This window comes from Podarcis melisellensis (assembly GCF_964234715.1).
Source record: "Podarcis melisellensis genome assembly, chromosome: 13".
NCBI classification, from domain to species: Eukaryota; Metazoa; Chordata; class Lepidosauria; order Squamata; family Lacertidae; genus Podarcis; species Podarcis melisellensis.
Genome location: NC_138545.1, coordinates 41,683,719 through 41,709,484, shown reverse-complemented (window position 1 = coordinate 41,709,484; position 25,766 = coordinate 41,683,719). Strand labels below are relative to the sequence as shown.

Sequence of the window (25,766 nt, the reverse complement as noted above, 5' to 3'; positions counted from 1 at the left end):
CCTGCACAGACCCCTTCAGCTTTGCCTTTGTCTCACACTTAAGAGCCTTTTAATTAAAACCAGCCACAAAAGGCCTGGCTAGCTGAGTCCTGCCGGCAAGAGGAGGGAGGGAAGAGTATCATTGCTATGGAAATGAATAGGAGAGGCTGTGTTGCCATTACATACTTGGCATCGCCAGCCTGGCAATGATGGGCAGGGGGAGCAACGCATATAGGAAAGGCCGCCACCCCCTTCTCACGCACCAGGAACGAGGTAGCAGCTTTTCCCTTGCAGGGCAGCTGGCTGGTGGCTTGGGAGTCGAGGCTGGTGCAGTAGCACCACAATGGTGTGGTCACGCATACAGAAAGCTGAACTAAGGGTTGCTTCACCAGCATTTATCACTGACTTGAGGGTAACTGGCAAAAGGTTACTATCGCCCAGGACTGGTTTGGGAGCCAGAGTACAATGGTGCCATCACCTGGCAGCATATCACAGGTAGGGCTTGCCTATTCCTGACTCCATGTGGCAGGTGCTGGCAGCGGATGGACTCCCTTCGCCGCCGGTACCCAGTGGAACAAGCTGCAGTTTCACCCTGGCACCTTGGGGGGCTGCGGCCGATGCAGCTCGTTCCTCTCTCCACTTTTCAACATTGTGATGTATCACATTGGCACAATGTTTGGCTGGTCACGATGACATTGCCTGGCCCTAGTGAGGGATAAACTATGCTTCCCAGGATTCTTTGGAGAAAGCCATATGCTTTAAATGTGCCTGCAGTCACTGGGTGAGCTTTGCCTCAGCCCTTTCCTTCCATCCTATACAGCAGGGATGTTGAACCTGCTTTCGGATGTTGTCAAACTCCTAGCACCAATCAGTTCTGACCAGCATGGCCAATGGGCTTGGGAGTTAAGCAAGTCCTGGAGGACCACATGTTCTCAATCTCTGCCTTGAGGCTTCTGCCTCTCATGAGGCACTGGGGGCCTGTGAACCAAACCATGGTGTCCCTATCGCCAGAGCCACACAGCTCTGGGAAACTGGTCACCAGCTTCAGATCCACAGAAGGCGGGGACAGGCAAGTGAGTGTTATCTGGGGCCAGGGCCCAAGGTCCAGTCTAGTGGTTCAGAGACAAGCCACTATTTACTTAGACAGCAGTGGTTTTTAACCAGTGTGCCGTGACACCTTGGGGTACCTTGAATGATGGTTGGGGTGCCACAGAAAAAAATGTAGTTGGTCAAGGGAGCCATGGACTCAGAAAGGTTGAAAACCTGATTTATACAGTATTGTCAGGGCCAGCTCAATACATTTTGGCACCTGAGGCGAACCAAAAAATGGCCAAAAAAACCCCTGCCAGTAAGAATGGGTGAGTGAAGATATATATCAGGAACAAGGTGGGGGAGACTAAAGATCTACACTGGGACCTGCTGCCCCTGTGGATCCTGCAGCTTGAGGCAGTCATCTCACCTTGTCTCATGAGTGGGCCGGCACTGAGTACTGTTTTGTGCTCCACACCTCCCCAACAGGTGAAAAATTCCAAGGGGAACTGCTAGCCAGGTGTGGCTTCCTCTGGAAGAGAGAGCATCAGACAGTTATGAGTTTTGTTATATTTGGTTTCTTTACAAGTAGACCATAAGCGGAGGCAAGGAGCATACAACACGCTCCTAATGTGCAGCAGTTTCGCTACCTCTTATCCAGACTTTGGAAAATGGGCCCCTGAACACCCAGGTGTTCCCAGTAAGGATGGACAGATCAGACCCTGGGACTCAGCTAGATTGGTAAAGAAAAAATGTCTTATATGTGTTGTATATGTGATATAACACTGTGACACCAGATGGCGTTGTAGAGTCCCGTCTTTCCTTACCGGATTTCTCTGTATGAGTTTGCAACACCGCCTTTAACTGAATCGCTTCTTTGACGTGTCTAGATCCAGCCTAAATCCGTCCACTTTCATTTTTTTGCTGGCACTCAATCATAGGTTTGTTCCATTTCTATTTTGCATGTTTTTTTAAAAAAAGAACAGACAAAAAGTTTGCATTTAAATTTTACACGTTATTGTATGCCTTTCCCCCAAATACATCCTTTCCCAAGCTGCTTTCCCGTAAAATTTCGCATTTCAACCGCAGAATATGCACACATTTCCCCCCGACACGCCGTTGCAGAATCTGGATTAGTGCAACGCCCAGTCACAAGCTGCATTCCGATCCGCAAGCAAGGTTTGGGACTGTTGAACTGGATCGCTCTGCTGCGAAAAACAGACGGAACAAATTCCTCCTCCGCCCCCGCTTTCCAGTATTCAGCAAACTCTCTGCTGGCTCTGGGCTCTCTGTGTTTCTCTTCCAAGCAGTTTCTTTTTGTTCCTTCTCTCTCTCTCTCTCTCTCTCTCTCTCTCTCTCTCTCTCTCTCTCTCTCAACCTCAACCTCAACACACACATACCCTCACACACAAATTACACCCCCCCTTCCCTTCTTAGCTGGGGGAAGGGGGTGAGTCACCTTTCAAGCTGATAGCTCTCCTATTCAGAATGCTCAAGAAAGAGATCTCCCAGCTACTTCCTAAACATCTACCAGTCATCCTGGTAGTCATTAACAAGCAAGACCCTTCACCAAGGAATGCTGTGGCCAGCAGCCATGACAATATTTGCACCCCGCCCTATCCCAGGCGTTCAGGCTCACAATTTCATCCATATCCATCTCTCTCCCCAAAGGGCTCACAACGTCAGTATTAAGTTTGGACGCCTTGAGCAAGCAGAGGGGAGGAAACTAAAAAATAATACACCCTTTTCCACTCGCATGTTCCCGTTGCTATGACTCCCCTCGCCCCACAATACGAGGGTCTCACAAACACAAACTTTGCTCTACTTCTTGTTCAGCTCCCTTTCACAAGTAAACGGGGGCATTTATTTGTTTACCTCACAAAAATGGACACAACCTTTCCGATAGTAAGTAAAAACCTCTGTGTGGATTCCAGGACATATGAAAACGATCAATTTTTAAAAAACGGTTGAAAGCAATAAAGAAAAGAAAACAGTAGAAAGAGATCTGTCTGGCTTGCCCGAGCCAAAATGTTTTAAGCAGGCATTGAAAAGAGTACAGCAATTACCCAATGTCAATAGGCAGGGAGTTCCACAAGTGCAGATGCCACCACATTAAAAAAACTGATTTATTACGACTGTGGAATGAGAATTATGCGGCACTTGTTAACAGTGCCAGTTCTACAGATCAACGCAGTTGAGTGGGCATACTGTATATATGGGGTAAGGCACATAAAAGAAGCAAAATGAAATCAATGTTAGCACAATTTTTCTAGAGCTCTATGCTTTGGTGAAACCCGCATCTGGTTCTTTCTTACTGCATTGCATTCCCATCCCACATTTTTCTCCAGTGAGCTCAAGGTGGTATATGTGGTTCTCCCCCTTCTCACCACAACACCCCTGTGAGGTAGGCTTGGTTGACAGGCAATCACTGGCTCAAGGTGACCCAGGGAGCTTCATGGTCAAGTGTGGGGATTTGAACCGTGGTCTGCCAGGTCTTAGTCTGACACTGTAAACCAGGGGTCAGCAAACTGTCTCAGCAGGGGGCCGGTCCACTGTCCCTCAGGCCATGTGGTGGGCCGGACTATATTTTGGGGGGGGAAATATGAACAAATTCCTATGCCCCACAAATAAGCCAGAGATGCATTTTAAATAAAAGGACACATTCTACTCATGTAAAAACATCCGCGGGCCAGATTTAGAAGGCGATTGGGCCGGATCCGGCCACCGGGCCTTAGTTTGCCTACCTATGTTCTAAGCACCCCAACCCACTGGCCTGCTGCAAGGAAAGGGCGTTCCAGTCCAATTTACGGAGTAGCAGTGACCTTGCATGCTGCTGCTTTTCTGACTTGGAGGGTATTCAGCTCTGATGTCCCCTGCGAGGGGAAGAGATGCTGTGTACCAGCTAGCGAAGCAGGAACAAGTGGAGATGGCAATAGTTACAGTTCCTCAGCCCGCCCACCCAAATCTGTAGTATGGGCAGAGGCAGTTTTAGGGGAGCACGACCGATCCGGTTGCTCTGGGTGTGGAGTCTCAGGGGCACCGCAACTTTTATTTCAAATGGGGGGATAAGAGGCGAGAGGGGCGCTGATTTCTTTGCAGGGTGCCACTGAAATTGGAGACTCCAATGTCGGCCACTGTTATGGGGAAGCGTGGGGTAACAATACAGTAGTGGTCTAACATTATATGGCTCGTGGGAAGTGCCGTGGACATTTGAATAGGTTACATAAAGTATTATTGTTAAAAGGGGCATATCTAGGCATTGTTCCGCTTGGCTCCCTCCAAGGTGCAGGCCGGGTTGTGTTGTGTGTGCAAAAATTGCGCCTCTCCACTGTGGCTAGAAGCCCGTCTCTTTGTCTGCACACTCCCTGGTCCGCTCCTCTGGTTCGCCAGATAAGACGCACAGGCTCATTTGAGTGCCTCAGTGGAGGAATTTGGTTGTTGGCATGGGCCGTTGCAAAGGATTAAAGGTAAAGGGACCCCTGACCATTAGGTCCAGTCGTGGCCGACTTTGGAGTTGCGGTTCTCATCTCGCTTTATTGGCTGAGGGAGCCAGCGTACAGCTTCCGGGTCATGTGGCCAGCATGACTAAGCCGCTTCTGGCGAACCAGAGCAGCGCACAGAAACGCCATTTACCTTCCCGCCGGAGTGGTACCTATTTATCTACTTGAACTTTGACGTGCTTTCGAACTGCTAGGTTGGCAGGAGCAGGGACTGAGCAACGGGAGCTCACCCCATCGCAGGGATTCGAACCGCCGATCTTCTGATCGACAGGTCTTGGCTCTGTGGTTTAACCCACAGCGCCACCCACGTCCCTTGCAAAGGATTAGGGGGGCACCAATACATCTCCTTGCCCAGGGTACAAGGGATGGGTGTGTGTGCAGGAACAGCTCCTTGCCACAGAAGCCAACTCCTAGGGGCCGAGGCGGCTTCTCCCCATAAAATATTTAAGGGGGCCACCCCCAAAGTTGATAAGCATTGTTATTCAAATGTTGTGCATGCACCATATCATGTGATTATGTAGGGTGGGGCTTACCTCCCCCCCAAAAAAATATTTTATTCAAGTTGGCACCCCTGCTCTTTGCTTAGGGTGCAAGGGAATCTAGGTACGCCTCTGCTGTTGAAACCCAAGAGCCCATCAGGTTGACACAAGATATAGGATCTGTTGGAAGAACTGCTTTGGGCCAGAAAGGGAGACCTGATGGCCACTGAAAGCAATGGGCCCTGGATCTCGTCCTCCTCCTTCCTCAGCACGCCTAGTAAAACATGCAGAGCGCAATGCCGTCACGCTGCGACAGGGTGGTGCAGGGAAACGGAAGAGCACACGGCTTCACATTACATGTTTTGCTTTGCTAGGCATCGGCAGGCATGCGCTCCAGAGAGGGAGGAGATGAGGCCTTTCCTTCGGGCAGCCTCATGAAATGCCTGGTCCCACTTGGGAGGCTACACCGAGCTTGAATCCTGCTTGAAATGTGCAGAATATTTCACCCCCCTAGCAAACCACCGAGGGGGGGGGAACAGTATTCCATGATGGGGTTGCCACACGCCCCCAAATTGCAAACCAACAGTAGGGCTACTCCTTGTAGCAGCCAGGAATATAGGGGTGGGGAGAGGCAGACTTACTGCTTTAAAGCAACAACAACTTGGTAGCATGGCAAATCCATCCAAGAGGCCTCATTTTTCAGGCGGTTCTTGTCTGGTTCAGGTACTACAACCCTTGATCTTGATGGCGCGTAGCAGAGGGTCCAGAACCCAGGTGACTTGTCACAAGATGACAACGATGCACACGCTTGTATTTCTTTTGTGGCACAATGCAGAAGTCTCCCAAATAAAAGCAGAAGTGGTAGCAATTTGAGTAAGATGAAATACACCAGCTGTTTTCTGCTTTAAAAAACGGAGGGCTTAAAAACCTACAGAGCTGCCCAGTCGTGCCCTTTCCTGTCCTCAAGCCACTGCGGCTCCGGTGGGCCGGAGCGTGCTCACCCAAGCGTGCACTCAAGCTATTTCCAGTGTTCTTCTGGGTCAGAGGAGCACCCATGCGCATACACTATTTCCGGCACTCTTCTGACCCGGAAGTCGGGCCCTGTAGCAAGAAAAAAAATGGTGCCATGGGGGGAAAAACACTGAATCCCCATGCCGATCCACGGAGCGGCCGTGGGCCAGTTCCAGGAATCTCATGGGCCAGAAGCAGCCCAAGGGCCTTAGGTTGCTGACCTCTGCAATATACCCTTCTTTACCAACTAGCAGGGGTGGCGCTGTGGGTTAAACCACAGATCCTAGGGCTTGCCGATCAGAAGGTCGGCGGTTCGAATCCCTGTGACGGGGTGAGCTCCTGTTGCTCGGTCCCTGCTCCTGCCAACCTAGCAGTTCGAAAGCACGTCGAAGTGCAAGTAGATAAATAGGTACCGCTCTGGCGGGAAGGTAAACGGCGTTTCCGTGCGCTGCTCTGCTTCACCAGAAGCGGCTTAGTCATGCTGGCCACATGACCCGGAAGCTGAATGCCAGCTCCCTCGGCCAATAAAGCAAGATGAGCGCCACAACCCCAGAGTCGGTCACGACTGGACCTATTGGTCAGGGGTCCCTTTACCGTTACCAACTAGCAGGGCTGGTGCCATCATTAGGCCAACTAGGTGCAGACCTCAGAGAGGCGCAGTACTGACCTTTGAAGGGCAGTTTTATGCAGATTCAGTTTTTTATGTCTTATAAATTTCCGGTTATAATTTACTTTCATTTTATATTTTGAAGAATGTTACCAGTTTTGAAGAAACTCATACATTCTAATTGTTAGCAATGTTGTGTGGGTGTACGGAACTAGTTAGCCTTGCCTAGGGCACAAAACAGGCTGGCGCTGGCCAACAAAGGTTGCCACTTTTCTTCCTGCCAAGGCTCCTGTGCCTTTCTCAGTGGCAGGACGCCAATCCCTGGCTCTCTCTCCCTCATTGCCTCACTGTCCCTGCTAGCAGCTAGCCCTTAAAACCAGAGACCTGGTTGGAAAGGGATGCTGATTACTGCCTTAGCAAGCCTGCAAAGCCGTGGTTTGGAGGGAAGAGCAGGGGTGCAAACTTGAATAAAATATTGCGGAGGGAGCACAAGAAGAAATGCACACACACCATAGGAGCCAACTCCTGGGGCCAAGGTCCCTTTGCCGGCACGGTAAAATACAGTCATATCATACCTCGGGTTACAGCTGTTTCAGGTTGCATTTTTTCGGGTTGCGGACCACCAAAACCCAGAAGTACCGGAATGGGTTACTTCCGGGTTTCAGCGGCCGCGCATGCGCAGAAGCGCCAAATTGCAACCCACACATGTGCAGACGCAGTTGCGAACATGCATCCCGCACAGATCATGTTTGCAAGCCGAGCGTCCACTGTATTTGAGGGGTCTGGACCAGTGGCGTAGCGTGGGTTGTCAGCACCCGGGGCAAGGCAAGTAATTTGCACCCCCTAACCCGTGGATTTGCGCCCCCCAACCCTAACCCCCAGATGTTGTGCCTGGTGCAGCCAGCCCCCCCTGCACCCCCACGCTACGCCACTGGTCTGGACCCTCCCCACAAAAAGTTGAGAGGGATTGCCATTCAAGTAGCGTGGGTGCCCCCCATTATGTGATTATGTGGGGCAGGGCTTGCCTGCCCCCCGATATTTTATTCAAGTTGGCATCCCTGACGCACACCATTTGAATGGCAATGCCCATCGACTTTTTTGCCCATCGATATTTTATTGGGGGTGCCGGAGGGACCCTGGCCCGCAGGAGTTGGCTCCTATGCCCCCCCACCCTCTGGGTGCCGGAAAGGCTGGCGGGTCTGGATCCATTCTCGGGGGCCGATGGAGAGAGAGCGAGAGAGAGCAGGGAGGCTTCTGGCAGTGGGAACAAGCGTCGGCATTGTTCCCCGGCGCAGCCCTCCAACCTGGCCCATCGGCGCCCGCCGCCCCGCCGAGGGAAGGAGCTGCCTTTAAGCGCACCTTGACCTTGCTGGCGGGGGACGGATCCCTCCACTTGTCCAACACGTCTCCTGCCAGGGAGAGCCATTGAAAGCGCCGAGAGCCAGAGCGCGCCGAGGAAAGGGCCTGAATAGGCAGCTTAAGGCCTCCCGCTGCGGCGAGCGAGGGATTAGGAGGGGCCCTTCGGGGAGAGGCAGGAGGAGAGGGAAGGAGGGAAGGAGGCGAGAGCCCCGCCAAGGCAGCCGAGCAGGAGGAGGAGGCGGCGGAGGAAGGGGCTTTGCGCCGCCGGCCCTGCGCTCCGCAGCCTCCAACCACCCGGCGCAGCGGCCCCTGGCGCACGGCTAGCAAGCGCGCCCCGCGGCGCGCCACATCCGAAGGGAAGCTCTTAGCGAGGGGACGTGGAAGTCGTCCCCGGCCCTCGCTCCCGGCCTGCCTGCCTGCCCGGATTGGAGCCCTCCGGGCGGGACGCCCCCCTTCTCTCGCTCCTCCTTTGTTCGCAGGGAAAAGCTCGAGGCCCAGGCCGTTGGTGGCGGGCTCTCCATTTGGGGAGGAGGAGAAGGGAGAGAGAGCACGCTTCTCCATGTTGTGGCCAGGGACGGGATCCTTGCTCGGGGGAATCCTGGGGATCCCTCTTTAACTGCAGAGATTGGTGTGTTTTCTCGGAGCAGCGAGGAATGATAAATAAAAAAAAAAAACCCCTGGGAAACGCGCTGGCTTGCGCGAAGCCTTTTTATGTCGCTTTTCTAAAGCTCCAGGCAGCTTGTAAAATAAACGGGCAATTAGGAGAAAAAGAGCCAAACAAACCAGGCAAGAATTGCCTGGCAGGATTGAGGGGGAAAGGGCAGTAGCCCAGGGGTAGAGCATCTGTTTCGCAGGCAGGAGACCCCAGAATCGTAGAGTTGGAAGGGATCCCAAGGATCAACCCCCTGCAATGCAAGAATGTGGGGCTTGAATCCACAATCCTGAGAATCGGTGTCTCATGCTCTACTGACTGAGCTGTCCCATCAGGAGCCACCAAATCAGGCTGGGGTGGAAACCCCTGTCTGAAATCCTGGCGAACAGCTGCATACCAGGATAGAGAATACTGAACTAGGTGGATCTGTGGTCATAGTATACATAAATCAACTTCCTATGTACCTATGTTCCCTTCTTAATTACCTGGCACCTAATCCATTATGCCAAAACCTAGCTGAACTCCTTCCCTCCCAAAGTGTCTTGTGGCAGCAGGAAGACTTAATTGATTATGGTGTCGGCTTCAGTGGACCACAGATCCCTTCATCAGATGCATGAAATGTAACACTAAATTGGCAAGCATATACAATATTTGTTTTTATTTAAGATATGTAAAAAGTAAAGGTAAAGGGACCCCTGACCATTAGGTCCAGTCGTGGCCGACTCTGGGGTTGCAGCGCTCATCTCGCTCTATAGGCCAAGGGAGCTGGCATTTGTCCGCAGACAGCTTCCGGGTCATGTGGCCAGCATGACTAAGCCGCTTCTGGCGGACCAGAGCAGCGCACGGAAACACCGTTTACCTTCCCGCCGGAGCGATACCTTTTTATCTACTTGCACATTGACGTGCTTTCGAACTGCTAGGTTGGCAGAAGCAGGGACCAAGCAACGGGAGCTCACCCTGTCGCGGGGATTCGAACCTCCGACCTTCTGATCGGCAAGTCCTAGGCTCTGTGGTTTAACCCATAGCACCACCCACGTCCCTTAAGATATTTAGGTGCTGCTTTATTATTCTAAGTGGTGTGCATAAAAACAATCTACAGAAGAGGGGGATAATAAAACAAACACTACCTAAAGATGCCTGCTGTACCAAAAAAAGTTTTACTCATGCCTGAATTTCAGCAAGGAGGGTGACTATCTAAGCTTATTGGGGAGGGAATGCCAAAGGATTGGGCCCCATACACTGAATGCACAGTTAGTAGTACTTCTGTGCAGTGCGTATCACCAGCAGAGACACTCCCCAAGATCTCTGGCCAGGATAGACCATAATATACACAGTTGTGGGGTGTTAGGGTAGGGGGATGAGGTCAAAGGGAAATTAAATGTAAAAAAGAAGAGACTCTGTCAATTACCTAAAGGCGGAATAATAATTACACTGACCAATTAACAAGGCAGTGTTGGTGATAACACAAACATCCCCCAAATGGTCAGCTAATTAACACATGCGGTGTGATAAAAGTCTGCAATCTTGAGCCAAGCCACCACCTGTGACAGAGCTGAATTGCCTGATAAATTGTTCTTCAGCCAAAGAAAGGGGTGCCTTGCAGTTTACATATACAGTGGTACCTCAGGTTAAGTACTTAATTCGTTCTGGAGGTCCGTTCTTAACCTGAAACTGTTCTTAACCTGAAGCACCACTTTAGCTAATGGGGCCCCCTGCTGCCGCCGTGCCTCCGGAGCACGATTTCTGTTCTCATCCTGAAGCAAAGTTCTTAACCTGAAGCACTATTTCTGGGTTAGCGGAGTCTGTAACCTGAAGCGTATGTAACCCGAGGTACCACTGTAGTGTATATTCATACTAGATCCCAGTGCCACCCAGTTCCAGAAGGTTCGCTCTCATAATAATATTGCAGCAATCACCATAATTTATATAGCAATTTAAAGCATTCAAAGCATTTAACTTATATAATCTTGAGATTGCTATGACAGCCCTGTCAAGTAGGCCAGTTATTGCAGAAAAGGCGGTTACTGAAGTTTAGGGGCACACAGATGAGGTACAGGAACCCATGTTTGGATCTCTTATTTAAATTTTGACCTCAAAGAAGGAAAGTGTTTGAATTTAATAGGAGCATCTGGGGGGGGGCACATTAAACTAGGTCTGCCAAATGTCTGGAATTTCCCGGACATAGCCGGAATATGGCAGTCGGAAACAGTGTCTGGGGGGGGGGGGATTGCTGAAATGTCCGGGGAAATCCAGACATATGGCAACTCATGTCGCAAGTCTATATATTGGCGAATTTTCTTTAAAAATAGCTCAAAAACAACGTATTTTTAGAGAACTATGGCCCAAAGAAGCTCAACAACTTTTGTGTCGTCCCTTTGGGCAAACAGCAGCTTCGAAGAGCAATCTAGGTCACATCCATACCATGCCAAAACACACATTTAAAGCATATAGCTTCCTCCAAAGACCCTGGGAATTTATCCCTCACTGCGCTACAGTTCCCAGCACCCTTAGCATGCTACAGTTCCCATTATTCTTTGGGGGGCGCCACATGCTTTACATGTATGATGGGGATGATTGCTGCCACTACTGCTTGCTCTGGTAAAATAAGAATCCCAACCCCCATGCAGCCTGCTTTAAAGTAGATTAAAATGTGGGCAGATCAAGCCACAGATCTCTCTTGTATCGGCTGTTTCGGCCCTGAGAAAAGAGTTAGGGTGCTTGGTGTCTCTGGACGGGTACCAACATCCCAGAAGGGCCTACCTGCTCAGGGCAGCAGCCACCACCATCTACCCCTGCTCTGGGTGGGTGAGAAATTTGACCCCTTGCTTCTTGGGTGGATGGGACCCCGCCCCCCCCACCCTCACACAGCTGGCTGCTTTGCACTGCTTGTTCACTGCAAGGAGCAGCCACTACTGTCACTCCTAGACGGGACTTTTAGAAGACATCTTCAGGCAGCCCTGTATACGGGCAACTTTTAGTGTTCGATGTTTTACTGTGGTTTTATAAATTGTTGGAAGCCACCCAGAGGGGCTGGGGCAACCCAGTCATCAGATGGATGGCATATAAATATAATATTATTATTGCTATTGTTATTATTATTAGCCTGCAAAGCAACCAAAACTGTGGTGGAGTGGGCAGAATGTGGGCAGCCCAGGGAGGAGCAGACATTTGTTGTATCTTCTATTCTCTGCACCTGCGTTGACATCTTTTCACCTTAAAAATTAAAACAATTGCCGTTGTTGTCAACAGCTGCCCCACCGTTGGGGCCAAGGGCAGGAGAGGTAAAAAAAATGACAGCAAAACACAAGGCAAGCACACTAGAGGTTGAATGTGCTGGTGGCTGGTGCCCTTTGGGTGGAAGGCAAGGAGCCCAACAGTAGGTGGCGCCAGAGCCAACGACAGGCAGAGCCAACTCAATTCTACTTTTCATGGAATCATAGAATTGTAGAGCTGGAAGGTGCCCCCCCCAAGGGTCATCTAGTCCAACCCCCTACAATGGAGGAATCTCAGCTAAAGCATCCATGATGTTTTGACTCCATCCTCTTCCCTGCTGTGTTCCACAAGGCAGCACTGAGGCTTAAGGAGGAGGAAGCCGACATCCAAGAAAGAAAGAAAGAAAGAAAGAAAGAAAGAGAAAGAGCAAGCAGGCAGGTAGCTGGGGATTGGCTGAGGGCATAATGAGGTTGGTGGGGCATATCTTCCTGTGGTGCAAAGTAAGCATCCTTGACTGAGGTCCCATTCCAGGAACAGCAAGTCCAGGAACATCAATTAGGATAACTAAAAAACGGATCTTCTGAAATCCGCAAAAAGACAAGTCCAGGAACAACTATTAGTCAGGATTTTACTTTCTTGGGCTCCATGTTCACTGCAGATGGTGACAGCAGCCACAAAATTAAAAGAGCCCTGCTTCTTGGGAGAAAAGCGATGATAAACCTAGACAGCATCTTAAAAACCAGAGACATCACCTTGCCAACAAAGGTCCGTATAGTTAAAGCTATGGTTTTCCCAGTAGTGATGTATGGAAGTGAGAGCTGGACCATAAAGAAGGTTGATTGCCAAAGAATTGATGCTTTTGAATTATGGTGCTGGAGGAGACTCTTGAGAGTCCCATGGACTGCAAGAAGATCAAACTGATCCATTATGAAGGAAATCAGCCCTGAGTGCTCACTGGAAGGACAGATCCTGAAGCTGAGGCTCCAGTACTTTGGCCACTTCATGAAAAGAGAAGACTCCCTGGAAAAGACCCTGATGTTGGGGAAGATGGAGGGCACAAGGAGAAGGGGACGACAGAGGGAGAGATGGTTGGACAGTGTTCGCGAAGCTACCAGCATGAGTTTGACTAAACTGTGGAAGGCAGTGGAAGACAGGAGTGCCTGGCGTGCTCTGGTCCATGAAGAGTTGGACACGACTAAATGACTAAACAACAACAACAAACTAAAAAATGGATCTTCTGAAATCCGCAAAAAAGACAAGTCCAGGAACGGCTATTAGTCAGGGATAACTAAAAATGGATCTTCTCAAGTTTAGAGGCAATCATTAAAAGGTAAAGGGACCCCTGACCATTAGATCCCGTCGCGGACGACTCTGAGGTTGTGGCGCTCATCTCGCTTTACTGGCCGAGGGAGCCGGCATACAGCTTCCGGGTCATGTGGCCAGCATGAGTAAGCCGCTTCTGGCAAACCAGAGCAGCGCACAGAAACGCCGTTTACCTTCCCGCTGGAGCGGTACCTATTTATCTACTTGCACTTTGACGTGCTTTCGAACTGCTAGGTTGGCAGAGCAGGGACGCCTTCTGATTCGCAAGCCCTAGGCTCTGTGGTTTAGACCACAGTGCCACCGGTGTCCCAGAGGCAATCATTAAAGGTAAAGGTAAAGGTACCCCTGCCCGTACGGGCCAGTCTTGACAGACTCTGGGGTTGTGCGCCCATCTCACTTAAGAGGCCAGGGGCCAGCGCTGTCCGGAGACACTTCCGGGTCACGTGGCCAGCGTGACATCGCTGCTCTGGCAAGCCAGAGCCGCACACGGAAACGCCGTTTACCTTCCCGCTGGTAAGCGGTCCCTATTTATCTACTTGCACCCGGAGGTGCTTTCGAACTGCTAGGTTGGCAGGCGCTGGGACCGAGCAGCGGGAGCGCACCCCGCCGCAGGGATTCGAACCGCCGACCTTTCGATCGGCAAGTCCTAGGCGCTGAGGCTTTAACCCACAGCGCAGGTGCTAATTACCACATTAAGGGGAGGTGGGGGGAGGGGGAGGCTGCTATACTCTGCTGAGATTCAATAGCTTCTCTAACAATGACTTTGAAAATAAAGTATCACAGAAGGTAGGGTAATTGTGCCACTGACAATGGTGTCTTGAGAAGCATTGGGGGGGGGGCGGGTTGGGTTATTTCCAACCCTTGTCACCTCCCCATCTCTTTGCAACCATCTTACACATGACAATTTCATTAGCAGTGACAGTAACAGCGGAGGAAGGATCTCGCTTTCCCAGCGGTATTAAAACATTTTCCCGCAGCATCAGTGCAATGCACAAAAAAAGACATCTGAAACGAATCCGCCACAGCAAATGAGTAATACTGTGTAAGGAAAAGGGAGGGGGGGAGCTCTGCTTCAAGTCTGCAAGTTGATTTACGGGATCCATTGATGGTTATGTAAACATCTTTTGGAGATGCTTTGAGATAGGATATCCTGGCTTAGGACAAGGAGCTTAGAGTTGCCAACTAATAATAATAATAATAATAATAAGCAGCTCTGTGCCATTAACACAGTCATACATTAATAAGCTTTCCCTATTGCCACATTTTTGTAATTTTAATTCTTGTGCAGCTCTAAAAGGCACGGAATACTGGTCTATTACTTACAGATGGACTACATCGCTTTAAAAACCCACAACTGTTACACTCTTAATAACTTGCAAAAATTAGATTCAATAATAAAAAAGGGAAGGAAATAATTCCAAAATCCAGGAGGTTGCACAGCACAAAAAAGGTTAAAAATTAGATGACCTAACTCTCTGCTCGTTTCAGCAAGGAAGTTTCTCACTGGATTGTGCCCGATGAGTCACATCTGTCTGTCTCCTACTTTGCTGTTTTTACTGATCCTTAGAATCTGTGCACTGAACCAGCCAGCAAACTTTGCCTCTGCAAACTCTCCAAAGAGAGGGAGATTTGTTCAGACTGCTCTCTTGAGCACACCAGTGTGCCCTCATACAGTTTAAAATTGGCAGTGGGCTATCAAGAGTCGGTTGATGCATTTTTCCCAAGATGGGTGAACACAGCCCTCTGGTGGTTAATGCCAAAGGGTGAAAAGGCAGGAGAAGCAAGCCTGAAGCAGATTGCAATGCAAACTAGAACTCAGGCATGATTAGGGTTGTTGTTTAGTCATTTAGTTGTGTCCGACTCTTTGTGACCCCATGGACCAGAGCACGCCAGGCACTCCTGTCTTCCACTGCCTCCCGCAGTTTGGTCAAACTCATGCTGGTAGCTTCAAGAACACTGTCCAACCATCTCGTCCTCTGTCGTCCCCTTCTCCTTGTGCCCTCCATCTTTCCCAACATCAGGGTCTTTTCCAGCGAGTCTTCTCTTCTCATGAGGTGGCCAAAGTATTGGAGCCTCAGCTTCAGGATCTGTCCTTCCAATGAGCAATCAGGCCTGATTTCCTTAAGAATGGATAGGTTTGATCTTCTTGCAGTCCATGGGACTCTCAAGAGTCTACTCCAGCACCATAATTCAAAAGCATAAATTCTTCGGCAATCAACCTTCTTTATGGTCCCACTCTCACCTCCATACATCACTATGCTTAGGGTTACATCACCCCAACACAAAAGTGGGTGGAAAGCAAATTGATTCTTTTCCCCCCCTTTTCTTTTTTGCTAGTTACTGGGTTTATTTTTCTGCCCATAAACTCTGCAAAGACCGGAGGTCTTCCTATTAGGAATAATGTCAACATAATTTAAGAAAAATGTCAGACCTCTCTTCATGTATGCAGCAACAGCGGACAGGATTCTGGTAGTGAAGAACTGGAAAAGTGAAAAGATCCCCACGAAAACCGAATGGTAGGTAAAAATGATAGAATGCATACAACAGGCAAAGATGACAGGGAGAGTTAGAGGATATCCGATGCAGAAGGTTAATAAATAATGGATAGCATTTAAAGAGTATTTGAAAAATTATTGTGATAACAAAAATCTCCTTGAATGATTCTTGCAATATAAAGGTGATAAACAGTAGAATATCCTGGATAAGACTTGGGAAAGCAAAAAACAATAATAAGGCAATGTGTGTATAATAACAAAATAAGAAATAGAATTGATGCTTTTGAATTATGGTGCTGGAGGAGACTCTTGAGAGTCCCATGGACTGCAAGAAGATCAAACGTATCCATTCTTCAGGAAATCAGGCCTGAGTGCTCACTGGAAGGACAGATCCTGAAGCTGAGACTCCAGTACTTTGGCCACCTCATGAGAAGAGAAAACTCCCTGGAACAGACCCAGATGTTGGGAAAGATGGAGGGCACAAGGAGAAGGGGACGACAGAGGATGAGATGGTTGGACAGTGTCCTTGAAGCTACAAACATGAGTCTGACCAAACCGCAGGAGGCAGTGGAAGACAGAAGTGCCTGGTGTGCTCTGGTCCATGGGGTCACGAAGAGGCGGACACGACTAAACGACTAAACAACAAGAAATAGTACAATGAGAATAATCAGAAGTTCATTTTATTTACTTTTATCTTTTATCCTTTTCTTTACTTTTCTTTTTTCTCTTCTGTAAAGTAAGTGTATTTCGTAAGATTTGTGGTATGTGATGAATATATTGTATTGTTGTTGTGTAAGTTAATGTTGATTGTTTAATAAAGATTTATTCCCCCTCCCCAAATAAACTTTGCAAAGACCTCATGCTGAGCTGCACACACTTGAAAAATCAGAAATTAGGCCTGAGTTACAATGTAGTTGGCCAGCCAACTAACCGTATTATTATTAATAAGAAATTTATTATTTATATGCCGCCCATCTGACCAGGTTGCCCCAGCCACTCTGGGAAGCTCCCAACAAAATATTAAAGGCACAGTAGAATGTCAACCATTAAAAACTTCCCTGAACAGGACTGTAGTGCTCACAGCAGAGATTCTACTCATCTAGGGCTGTTTCCATCCTTTGCCAAGAAAAAGAAGGGGGGAAATGTCCGCTATGATTTTGAGTGCTTTAAAAGAGTGACGGGTAACTTAGGGTTAAAAAAAAAGTTCAGGTCACTTCTATATTTCAGCCTTCAGCAACAAGCACCCAGTCCTGTTCTACTCATCATAATAACTGAAGAATAAAGAAACTCTTACTTCTTACTGCAGGCAAACAAACATGCTTCTTCATTGCTGTCTGGTAGAGAACACAACCGAATCTGCAAAGCAGAGCAAAGGAAGGTTCAAGAGGTGGAGTCTAACTCTAGTCCATAATTCATAGAAATTCACAGAATCATAGAGATGAGGATCATCCAGTCAAACTGTTATGTACTGAAGTTTTCACCCTGGGCCAGCAGGGGGATACTGTAGATAGTTTTCACTCAGGTCCACATATGCAAATAAGGGATTGAAAGTGACGTTCAGTGATTGGATAGTTACAGAAAGTTGCTACTGTTGCGTTGTAGTGGAGCTCTATATAAGCAGGCTGGCTGAACCCTTCAGTTCTGTTCTGTTCTGGGCCTGTGAATAAACAAGAGCTGTTTGAAGAATCGCTGTGCTGTCTGATATATTCACCCACAACTTAACACGAACTCCCTGCATTGCAGGAACATGCAGCTGTCCCATATGATGATTGAGCCTGCAACCTTGGCGTTATCAGCCCCACTATTCTAAACCAGGCATAGGCAAACTCGGCCCTCCAGATGTTTTGAGACTACAGTTCCCATCATCCCTGACCACTGGTCCTGTTAGCGAGGGATGATGGGAGTTGTAGTCCCAAAATATCTGGAGGGCCGAGTTTGCCTATGCCTGATCTAAACCAACCAAGCTATTCCATGCGAAGTTCAAGTTTTAGGATCGCTTAAGTCATTATAGGGTGTCTGTGATTATGAAAAATCCATCCTCAATCGGGCAAGTGAGCAGACTTTGTGGGGCTCTCCCAGGTGTGGCTTTTGTCTTATTCACCAAATTTTTCAGAGGCTCCTTTTTCTAAATTGCTCCTGTTCTTAAAACCAGCTGTCATTCTTTAGACAGAGGCTCTCGTCATCTGTCATGTCACAAATTTAAAAATACAATTTCCCAAAAGAAATCTTAGCGGATACAGGGGTAAAGCACAGCTATGGGAGGTGGTAGTGTACCCATTTGATGGAATCAAGTATTTTGAAATGGTTGGCTTCAAACAGGGTGTCTATTGGACCCATATAAGGATACACCCATTTACATCACCCTAGATGTTGAAGAGGTTGTTCGGAAATGGTCCTATTTGGTGGGGATGTGACCAAGTGCAACCATTTTGGTCTCTAGTATTTAGGGAGATAAAATCTTACACTGTCACACTGTTCCTACATCCCAGTTGGTGCTCCTATCTATTTTTGACTACAGTGGTACCTCGGGTTACACACGCTTCAGGTTACAGACGCCGCTAACCCAGAAATAGTACTTCGGGTAAAGAACTTTGCTTCAGGATGAGAACAGAAATCGTGCTCCAGCGGCGCAGCAGCAGCGGGAGGCCCCATTAGCTAAAGTGGTGCTTCAGGTTAAGAACAGTTTCAGGTTAAGAACGGACCTCCAGAACGAATTAAGTTCTTAACCTGAGGTACCACTGTACAGTAACCTACATTTACACAACAAAGAACTAATAATACATTTATCAGAAGTGGTTATAGCAGGCTTTGTCAACCTCCAGATATTTTGAGACTACAATTCCCAGCATCCCTGACCACTGGTCCTGCTAGCTAGGGATCATGAGAGGTGTAGGCCAAAAACATCTGGAGGGCCGAGGTTGAGGAAGCCTGGGTTATAGGGTGGCGTGACCCCAGCTGCCACACTGCTCACTGTGCTGCAGGGGGGCGCCAAAGCAATGCTATAGATTCAGCCCTCCAGATTTTGTCTTCGAGTGGCTGATTATGGAGAGTCCTCTGCTGTGCGTAATGAAAATATGTTCCGTACAAGGCCAGCAGGTGGAAGAGTCACCCACACAAATATACTTTTAAAGCAGGCATGTTGCTCCAATGTGTTGAGTTTCACCACATAATATACAAGAACCCACATTCATGAAAGTTTTGAACTGGATCCAGACTAAGGCTGTGTACATATTCCCATTTACTCTGGCTCCAGTGTGTTCCCACCACTGCTGTTTGAAGCCTCATACACATGACGTCAGCTACAATCCATATGTATCCTGTATTTCCTCAAGAAATACTGATGTGTTTTCTCTCAAACCCACCCAATTTGAATACGTAAGACAGCTTCATTAACAAAGGATTTGGGGGGGGGTTCAGGTGTGGGGAAACCAGACAGGAGATGATGCACATCAGGTGATGACACCCCTGGCCCCTATCTTGTGTGGACAGCAATGTGTAAGGTAAGGTGTAAGGTAAGGTAAAGGATCCAATGTGTAAGGTAAGGTAAAGGATCCCTGGACAGTTAAGTCCAGTCAAAGGCAACTATGGGGTTGCAGCGCTCATCCTGCTTTCAGGCTGAGGGAGCCGGCGTTTGCCCATAGACAGCTTTCCGGGTCATGTGGCCAACATGACTAAACCGCTTCTGGTGCAACAGGACACCGTGACGAGTGTCAGAGTGCACAGAAACACAGTTTACCTTCCCGCCAGAGTGGTACCTACTTATCTACTCGCACTGGTGTGCTTTTGAACTGCTAGGCTGGCAGGAGCTGGGACAGAGCAACGGGAGCTCACCACCGTTCAGTAGATTCAAACCACCGACCTTCCCATCGACAAGCACAAGAGGTTCAGTGTAAATGTAGCTCAGTGGTAGAGCTACGGTGGTGGAGGCCCCAGTTTTGATCCCCGGCATCTCTTAGTTTGAGGCGCAACTAACAACCTCTCTGCATTTTAAGCCAGTAATGTGTACATAGCCTCAGTTAGTCTCATTTATGACTCATTGAAATCACTGTGAAAAGCTAGTGGTGACTAACGTGTCCCACTGTGCTAGTTAAGATCGTCTGGATCCAACTCATTATCTTTTAAAATATGAAAAGAGGACAGAGAGGTACTGTGGCTGCAATATGTAAGAATATAATTATGCTTACATATGCTTGCTTTTGGGGGGGAAATTGGGTGCTTTTTCGTTAACTGTTGAGGATAATCTAACCACTGTTTAGGAAGGCATCCACCCAAAGTCTCAGTACTAGACCTAAAAAAATGGAAAGGTTGTCAGAGAAGGTGTTCCCACAGATAATCTGGACTCTGACTTTTTAGGGCAGGCATGGGGGAACCTATGACTTGTGGTGGGTGGACATGGCAATACACAGATTTCATCATGCCCTCTGGGTCGCCTTTCAACATTCAGCTGTTCAGCGAGAAGCAGCTGAGAGGGGAACGACTCTGATGTGCAATTTCAACTTCTTCCATATGCTGTTGGACTACAAATCCCATGACCCCTGAGCGTCAGCCATTCTGGCTAGGACTGATAGAGTTGGCAGGCAAATAATATCTGGAGTGCCACGGTTCTGCATCCCTGCTCTACACAAAGACATAACAACAACAACAACAACAACAACAACAACAACAACAATTTATTATTTATACCCTGCCCGTCTGGCTGGGTTTCCCCAGCCACTCTGGGCAGCTTCCAACAAAATATTAAAATACAATAACCTATTAAACATTAAAAGCTTCCCTAAACAGGGCTGCCTTCAGATGTCTTCTAAAAGTCTGGTAGTTGTTTTTCTCTTTGACATCTGATGGGAGGGCCTTCCACAGGGCGGGCACCACTACCGAGAAGGCCCTCTGCCTGGTTCCCTGTAACTTGGCTTCTCGCAATGAGGGAACCGCCAGAAGGCCCTCGGCGCTGGACCTCAGTGTCCAGGCAGAACGATGGAGGTGGAGACGCTCCTTCAGGTATACTGGGTCGAGGCCGTTTAGGGCTTTAAAGGTCAGCACCAACACTTTGAATTGTGCTCGGAAACTGCCCCTGCAGACTTGTGTCGCTTGCAGATCTACAAAAAGCAGTCTAGGCATTTCACAACTGCATTCATGCTACCTTCAGGAGGCAATTGCATTTTGAAGCGAGGTTTTTAATAAATGTAACGCACGGCTTGTTCAGTTGTGTATTTACCTTATTTTCTTTCTTCCGCTGGGATCACTCAGTTTGTTTCATTTTTTTTGCACAGTCAGGATAGATAATAGGTTCTGAGCTGCTGCTGCTTCATACTTTGTACACAAAAAAGTCTAGAGAGAAACGGAAGGCGGAATTTGAGTGGAATTACTAATAATATAGCATATGACCTTTTTTCTAAGGCTGTATGCCTCTGTGCATGTGTGGTTGTGTGCCAGCGTATCTGTTAAGGTTGTGATTGGGACTTGGAGCTGGCCCTGTCCACTTTAGGGTCTGGCCTTGGCAGGGGTTGGACTAAATGATTTTTGGGTCCCTTCCAACTCTACGATTCTATGACTACTGGAATGCGGACCTCCACAGCTCTCCACTAGGGTAATGCAGTTCTTGGCCCGAAAAAAGACTTCTCACCCCTGGTTTAGGGCTTTAAAATTTGAAGATCAACACCTTAAATTGAGCTAGAAGTTTAGAACAGGCATTATACATTTGTGACAGCTTAGGCTTGTCAGCAGCTGAGCAACCATATTCTGAACCAGCTGAAGTTTCCAGAACATCTTCAAGGGCAGCTGCACATAAAGCTCATTAAAGTAATCTAATCCAGAAGTCACCAAAGCATGAATGACAGTAGCTGATCCCTGTCTTCCTGCAGCGGGAGCAGTTGCCATGCAAACTGACGTTGAGAAAACCCATCTCAGACCACAGTCGCTACCTGGGCATCCAGGAGCAATGTGAGCCCTCCTGCAGTGCAGTGGTCCTGATCCCCAAGGGAGGGGGCATGACTCTGTCAAGAACAGATATTTCTCCCATCAACCACTAGTCAGCTGTGCTTCCTGACATTACCTCTGCTTTATTTGGACTAAACTAGTGTAGCAATTCGAAAGCACTTCAAAGTGCAAGTAGATAAATAGGTACCGCTCCGGCGGGAAGGTAAATGGTGTTTCCATGTGCTGCTTTGGTTCGCCAGAAGCAGCTTAGTTATGCTGGCCACATGACCTGGAAGCTGTACGCCGGCTCCCTCGGCCAATAAAGCGAGATGAGGGCCGCAACCCCAGAGTCGGTCACGACTGGACCTAATGGTCAGGGGTCCCTTTACCTTTACCTTCGTGTAGAATGTGGCTTAAGACATGGGTGGTATATACATGGAGGCCGCAAGGTTTTAGTGGAACATAGATAAAAGTTTGCTAAATTGATAGAATTAAGGAGTTTCTAGGGAAAGGGTTCTAAAAGATCTACCTTGGATTCCCGTAGTCGTGCGTGCACTGTGGAACGCCCTCCTGCCAGATGTCAAGGACATAAATAATTCTACAATCTTCTGTAGACATATGAAGGCAGCCCTGTACTGGGATGTTTTGATTTGTGGCTGTTCTGCTGCTGCTGTTGTGTTTCTATATATTATGTTGGAAGCCACCCAGAGTGGCTGAGGCAACCCAGTCAACAGATGGGTGGTGTGTATGTGTATGTGTGTGTGTGTATTTTTCTGGGGGTGTGTGCAGGGGATGCATACCCCTAAACATTTTGTGAATCTTTGTACTTTTGTCCATTTACTGTATTGATTTTTCCCAATTTGAACTATAAATTGGTGATTTCCTTGAGTCAAAATTAGAGTACCCCTAAACATTTTTTAAAGCAACACACACACAGAGAGAAGAGTTTTCTAAATTGATAGAATAAAGAGTTTTTAGGGAAAGGGTTTTATGTTATAGAATAGATAGAAAAACCACCTGAACCCACCAACAGGTGGGGAAACAAATCAAAGGAAAAATTAAACCCTGCACACTCTCTTCCTCTCTCTCCACATTCCCATAGGTACAGACTTCTACCCATCCTCTGTTCTCTGACACCCTTCTCCTGTACTTCCTTTGTCCCCCTTGATCTAACTCTCAAAAGGCAAGTCACTGGCAGATATAGCCTCTGGGTACTGGCTTGCAAAACACATTCAAGGAAGGTTTTAATCCTCTGCTCTACCTGGTCTTCAGTGTATCCACATCCCAGCAGAGATGCAAGATACTGTATTATATTTTTTCATAGCACAATACAGTGCAGTTTATAAAAGCAAAGCCCATACAGTCTAGATAACCAAAGCTCTTTTTCTTCACAAAGTCAATACTGAACAATGAAGAACCATGGCAGATGCTTCCACAGTGTTGCTTATGATGTTGTTGTTATTGTCTTCTACACACATTGTGTCTAAGCTGTGTGAACCTTCAGAATATAAGTGAAAAAAGCAGCCAGAGGAGGAAGAGAGGACAGAGGGTGAAGAAAGAGCTGTGAGTCACGGGGGGCTCTTTCCCCATCCTTTGGACCCCCAGGGAAACTCAACAAACCAGCTGTACTGGTGTGCAGAGCGCAGCTGAATGGGACACAGCTATGAGCAGCCTAAAGGAAGTAGCATCCATCTTGGCCCTACTCATAAAAAGCAAGTCTAAAGATTAGGGTGATGTCCGCTGAGACCAAAAACTATTCTCGTTGTGAGACTTTTGTGGGTGATCCGAGAGATTGTTTGGACCCTGGGTGAGAACCTGGAGGCTGAGAGGGAGGATGTGTCAGAAAGAAAATGAATTGATATTATTTATTAATATATATTAGGCACTTCGCATTAAGGTAACATGTCTACAGTGGTACCTTGGGTTAAGTACTGAATTCGTTCCGGAGGTCTGTTCTTAACCTGAAACTGTTCTTAACCTGAAGAACCACTTTAGCTAATGGGGCCTCCTGCTGCCACCACACCGCCAGAGCATGATTTCTGTTCTCATCCTGAAGCACTGTTTCTGGGTTAGCGGAGTCTGTAACCTGAAACATATGTAACCTGAAGCGTATGTCACCTGAGGTACCACTGTATATGTAACTGGATATTTTTTTAAAAAGTATATGTAACTGGGTATTTTAAGTTGTTGGTTGTTTCAGTTCTTTGTACACTGCTTAGAGACATTTCTAATATATTAAGCAGTATAGAAATTAAATAACTCACTCTAACCTAATAAAACTATACAGTGGTACCTCTGGCTGCAAATGGGATCCGTTCCAGAGGTCCGTTCGCAACATGAGCAGAACGCAATCCGCGTCTGCGCGTCTCGATTTGCAGCTTCTGCGCATGACGTCATTTTGCGCGTCTGCGCATGCGGCAAAACCCGGAAGTAACTATTTCCGGTACTTCCAGGTCGCCGCGGGACGCAACCTGAAAATGCTCAACCTGAAGCAAACGTAACATGAGGTATGGTCTCATGCGTACAACTGCGCCCCTGTCATTCTCACACTCAGAGAACCGAGCGACATGTAATAATATTTTAAGACAGGATAGAAAATGTTTCATTCTACTCACAAGCCCTGCTATGTTCGGTGGGGTGCAGGCTGCAGTCCTAGCCCTGCTTAGCTGGAAATAAGCCCCACTGAATCAAATAGGACAGTGGTGGCAAACCTATGGCACACGTACCAGAGAGGGCACTCAGAGCCCTCTCTGTGGGCATGCATGCCGTTGCCCCAGCAGGGCCATAGCTTGCCATTCAAAGCCTGCGGCACCAGGGCCTGGCAAAGGAGCGAGGGACTGAGCAGGCATTGACTTTTGATGCATCAGGGCCTCCCGCCAGTCTGTTTTTCCTACTCAGGAGTAAGCCGCCCTGAATTCAGCAGGGCTTAACTCCCAGGTCAGTAAGCATATAAAGATGGCAACCTAAGAAGGGGCTGCTGGGTTTACATGTTCGCTGGGCTTTCCCACAGAAGCCAACAGAGGAATTCATTCCATTGAGGCTACGATCAAATGGCAGCCGAGGAAACGGCCAATAATAATAATAATAATAATAATAATAATAATAAATTTATGCCCCACCCATCTGGCTGGGTGTATTTATTTATATTTATTTGTATGTGCGCACGCAGCCAATGATTATTATCTCATATTAAAAATTGGGAGAGGGTGGCTCTTACTACAGCCCTCCAGTGTACACTAGTGGCCAAAATTGTGGAACCTCCTGTATTTCCGAAGTTTGCTGGCTCATAACACCACTTTGTTTTGGAGTAATACCAGTGCTTTTCCCCCCTGTGGGACGCAAGGGGACGCATACCCCTAAACATTTTGTGAATTTAACGGGAGAAGAAATTCACTGTATTTATTTCCCCTGATTTGAACTGTTTTTATTTCCCCCCGGTGGTGATTTTCTTGAGTCAAAATGAGAGTACCCCTAAACATTTTTTAAGAGAGGAAAAAAGCACTGAGTTATAACCATAAAATTATATATCAAGGGAAAGATAATTTAATGAAGAATGTAATGCAGTAACTTTTATGAAGGATTATTTATTACAACAGCAGTCATAAAGAAGAAACGTGAAACGCACACGAAAAATGAGATATGAAGGTTAAATTGCCGTGTTGGCACTTTGCGATAAATAAGTGGGTTTTGAGTTGCAGTTTGGGCACATGGTGTCTACCCGGTTTGCTATCACTGCAATAGGACTTACCAGGGCCAGCCCAATACATTTTGGCGCCTGAGGAGAACCCCAAAAGGGTGCCTCACCCGCCAGGAATTTGGGCGGTAATAAAGATTGACATTGGGATGTGCTGGTTCTGTGGATCCTGCTACCTGAGGCAGTTGCCTCACCTGGCCTCATGGCTGGACCCAGGACGAACTTCAGAGGAGACGGTGATAAAATTCCCCAGTCAAACGCACTGTCGTCTGAGACCTATGGCTCCTTCTTCGAAAGAGCAGTGCAGAGAGAGAAGGGGAGCCGTCCAAATGCTTGTAATGGCTACATGGGTGATGGTGGGGCGTGTACACAATCTTTGGGAGAAGCCAGGTGACATGTTAAGAGGGTTACCTCAGGCGTTGGTTACCTGAACACACTGAGGCGTTCTGAAGGAACTCAACCAGAGGCAGAAAATGTTTATGAAGCATGGCGGTGTGACAGGGACAGTGGAG

The 25,766-nt window shown here is 47.9% G+C and overlaps 1 protein-coding gene and 1 long non-coding RNA gene across 2 annotated transcripts; both read right to left on the bottom strand.

Moving 5' to 3' along the window:
- Positions 1-1,199: 1,199 nt before the first annotated feature.
- LOC309354310 (uncharacterized protein) lies at positions 1,200-8,857 on the bottom strand. Its single transcript, XM_081884462.1, has 2 exons — positions 7,965-8,857; positions 1,200-1,540 (listed from the first exon to the last, which is right to left on the bottom strand). Exons 1-2 carry the CDS (start codon positions 8,523-8,525, stop codon positions 1,445-1,447), a joined length of 657 nt encoding a protein of 218 aa, XP_081740588.1. The 5' UTR covers positions 8,526-8,857; the 3' UTR covers positions 1,200-1,444.
- A 7,515-nt stretch (positions 8,858-16,372) lies between these two features.
- On the bottom strand, positions 16,373-25,766 carry LOC309354439. The gene is made up of 3 exons (XR_014162300.1): positions 25,682-25,766; positions 20,860-20,972; positions 16,373-17,003 (listed from the first exon to the last, which is right to left on the bottom strand). It is a non-coding gene; the product is annotated as an uncharacterized lncRNA (long non-coding RNA).

Bases quoted from the DNA above. Each gene is read 5' to 3' on its own strand.
- LOC309354310 (XM_081884462.1), bottom strand. From the start codon at position 8,525: ATGGAGAAGCGTGCTCTCTCTCCCTTCTCCTCCTCCCCAAATGGAGAG. The intron at 1,541-7,964 runs GTGCGCTTAAAG...TCTCTCTTCCAG, and splicing joins CCCCCGCCAGCAAGGTCAAG to AGGAAGCCACACCTGGCTAG.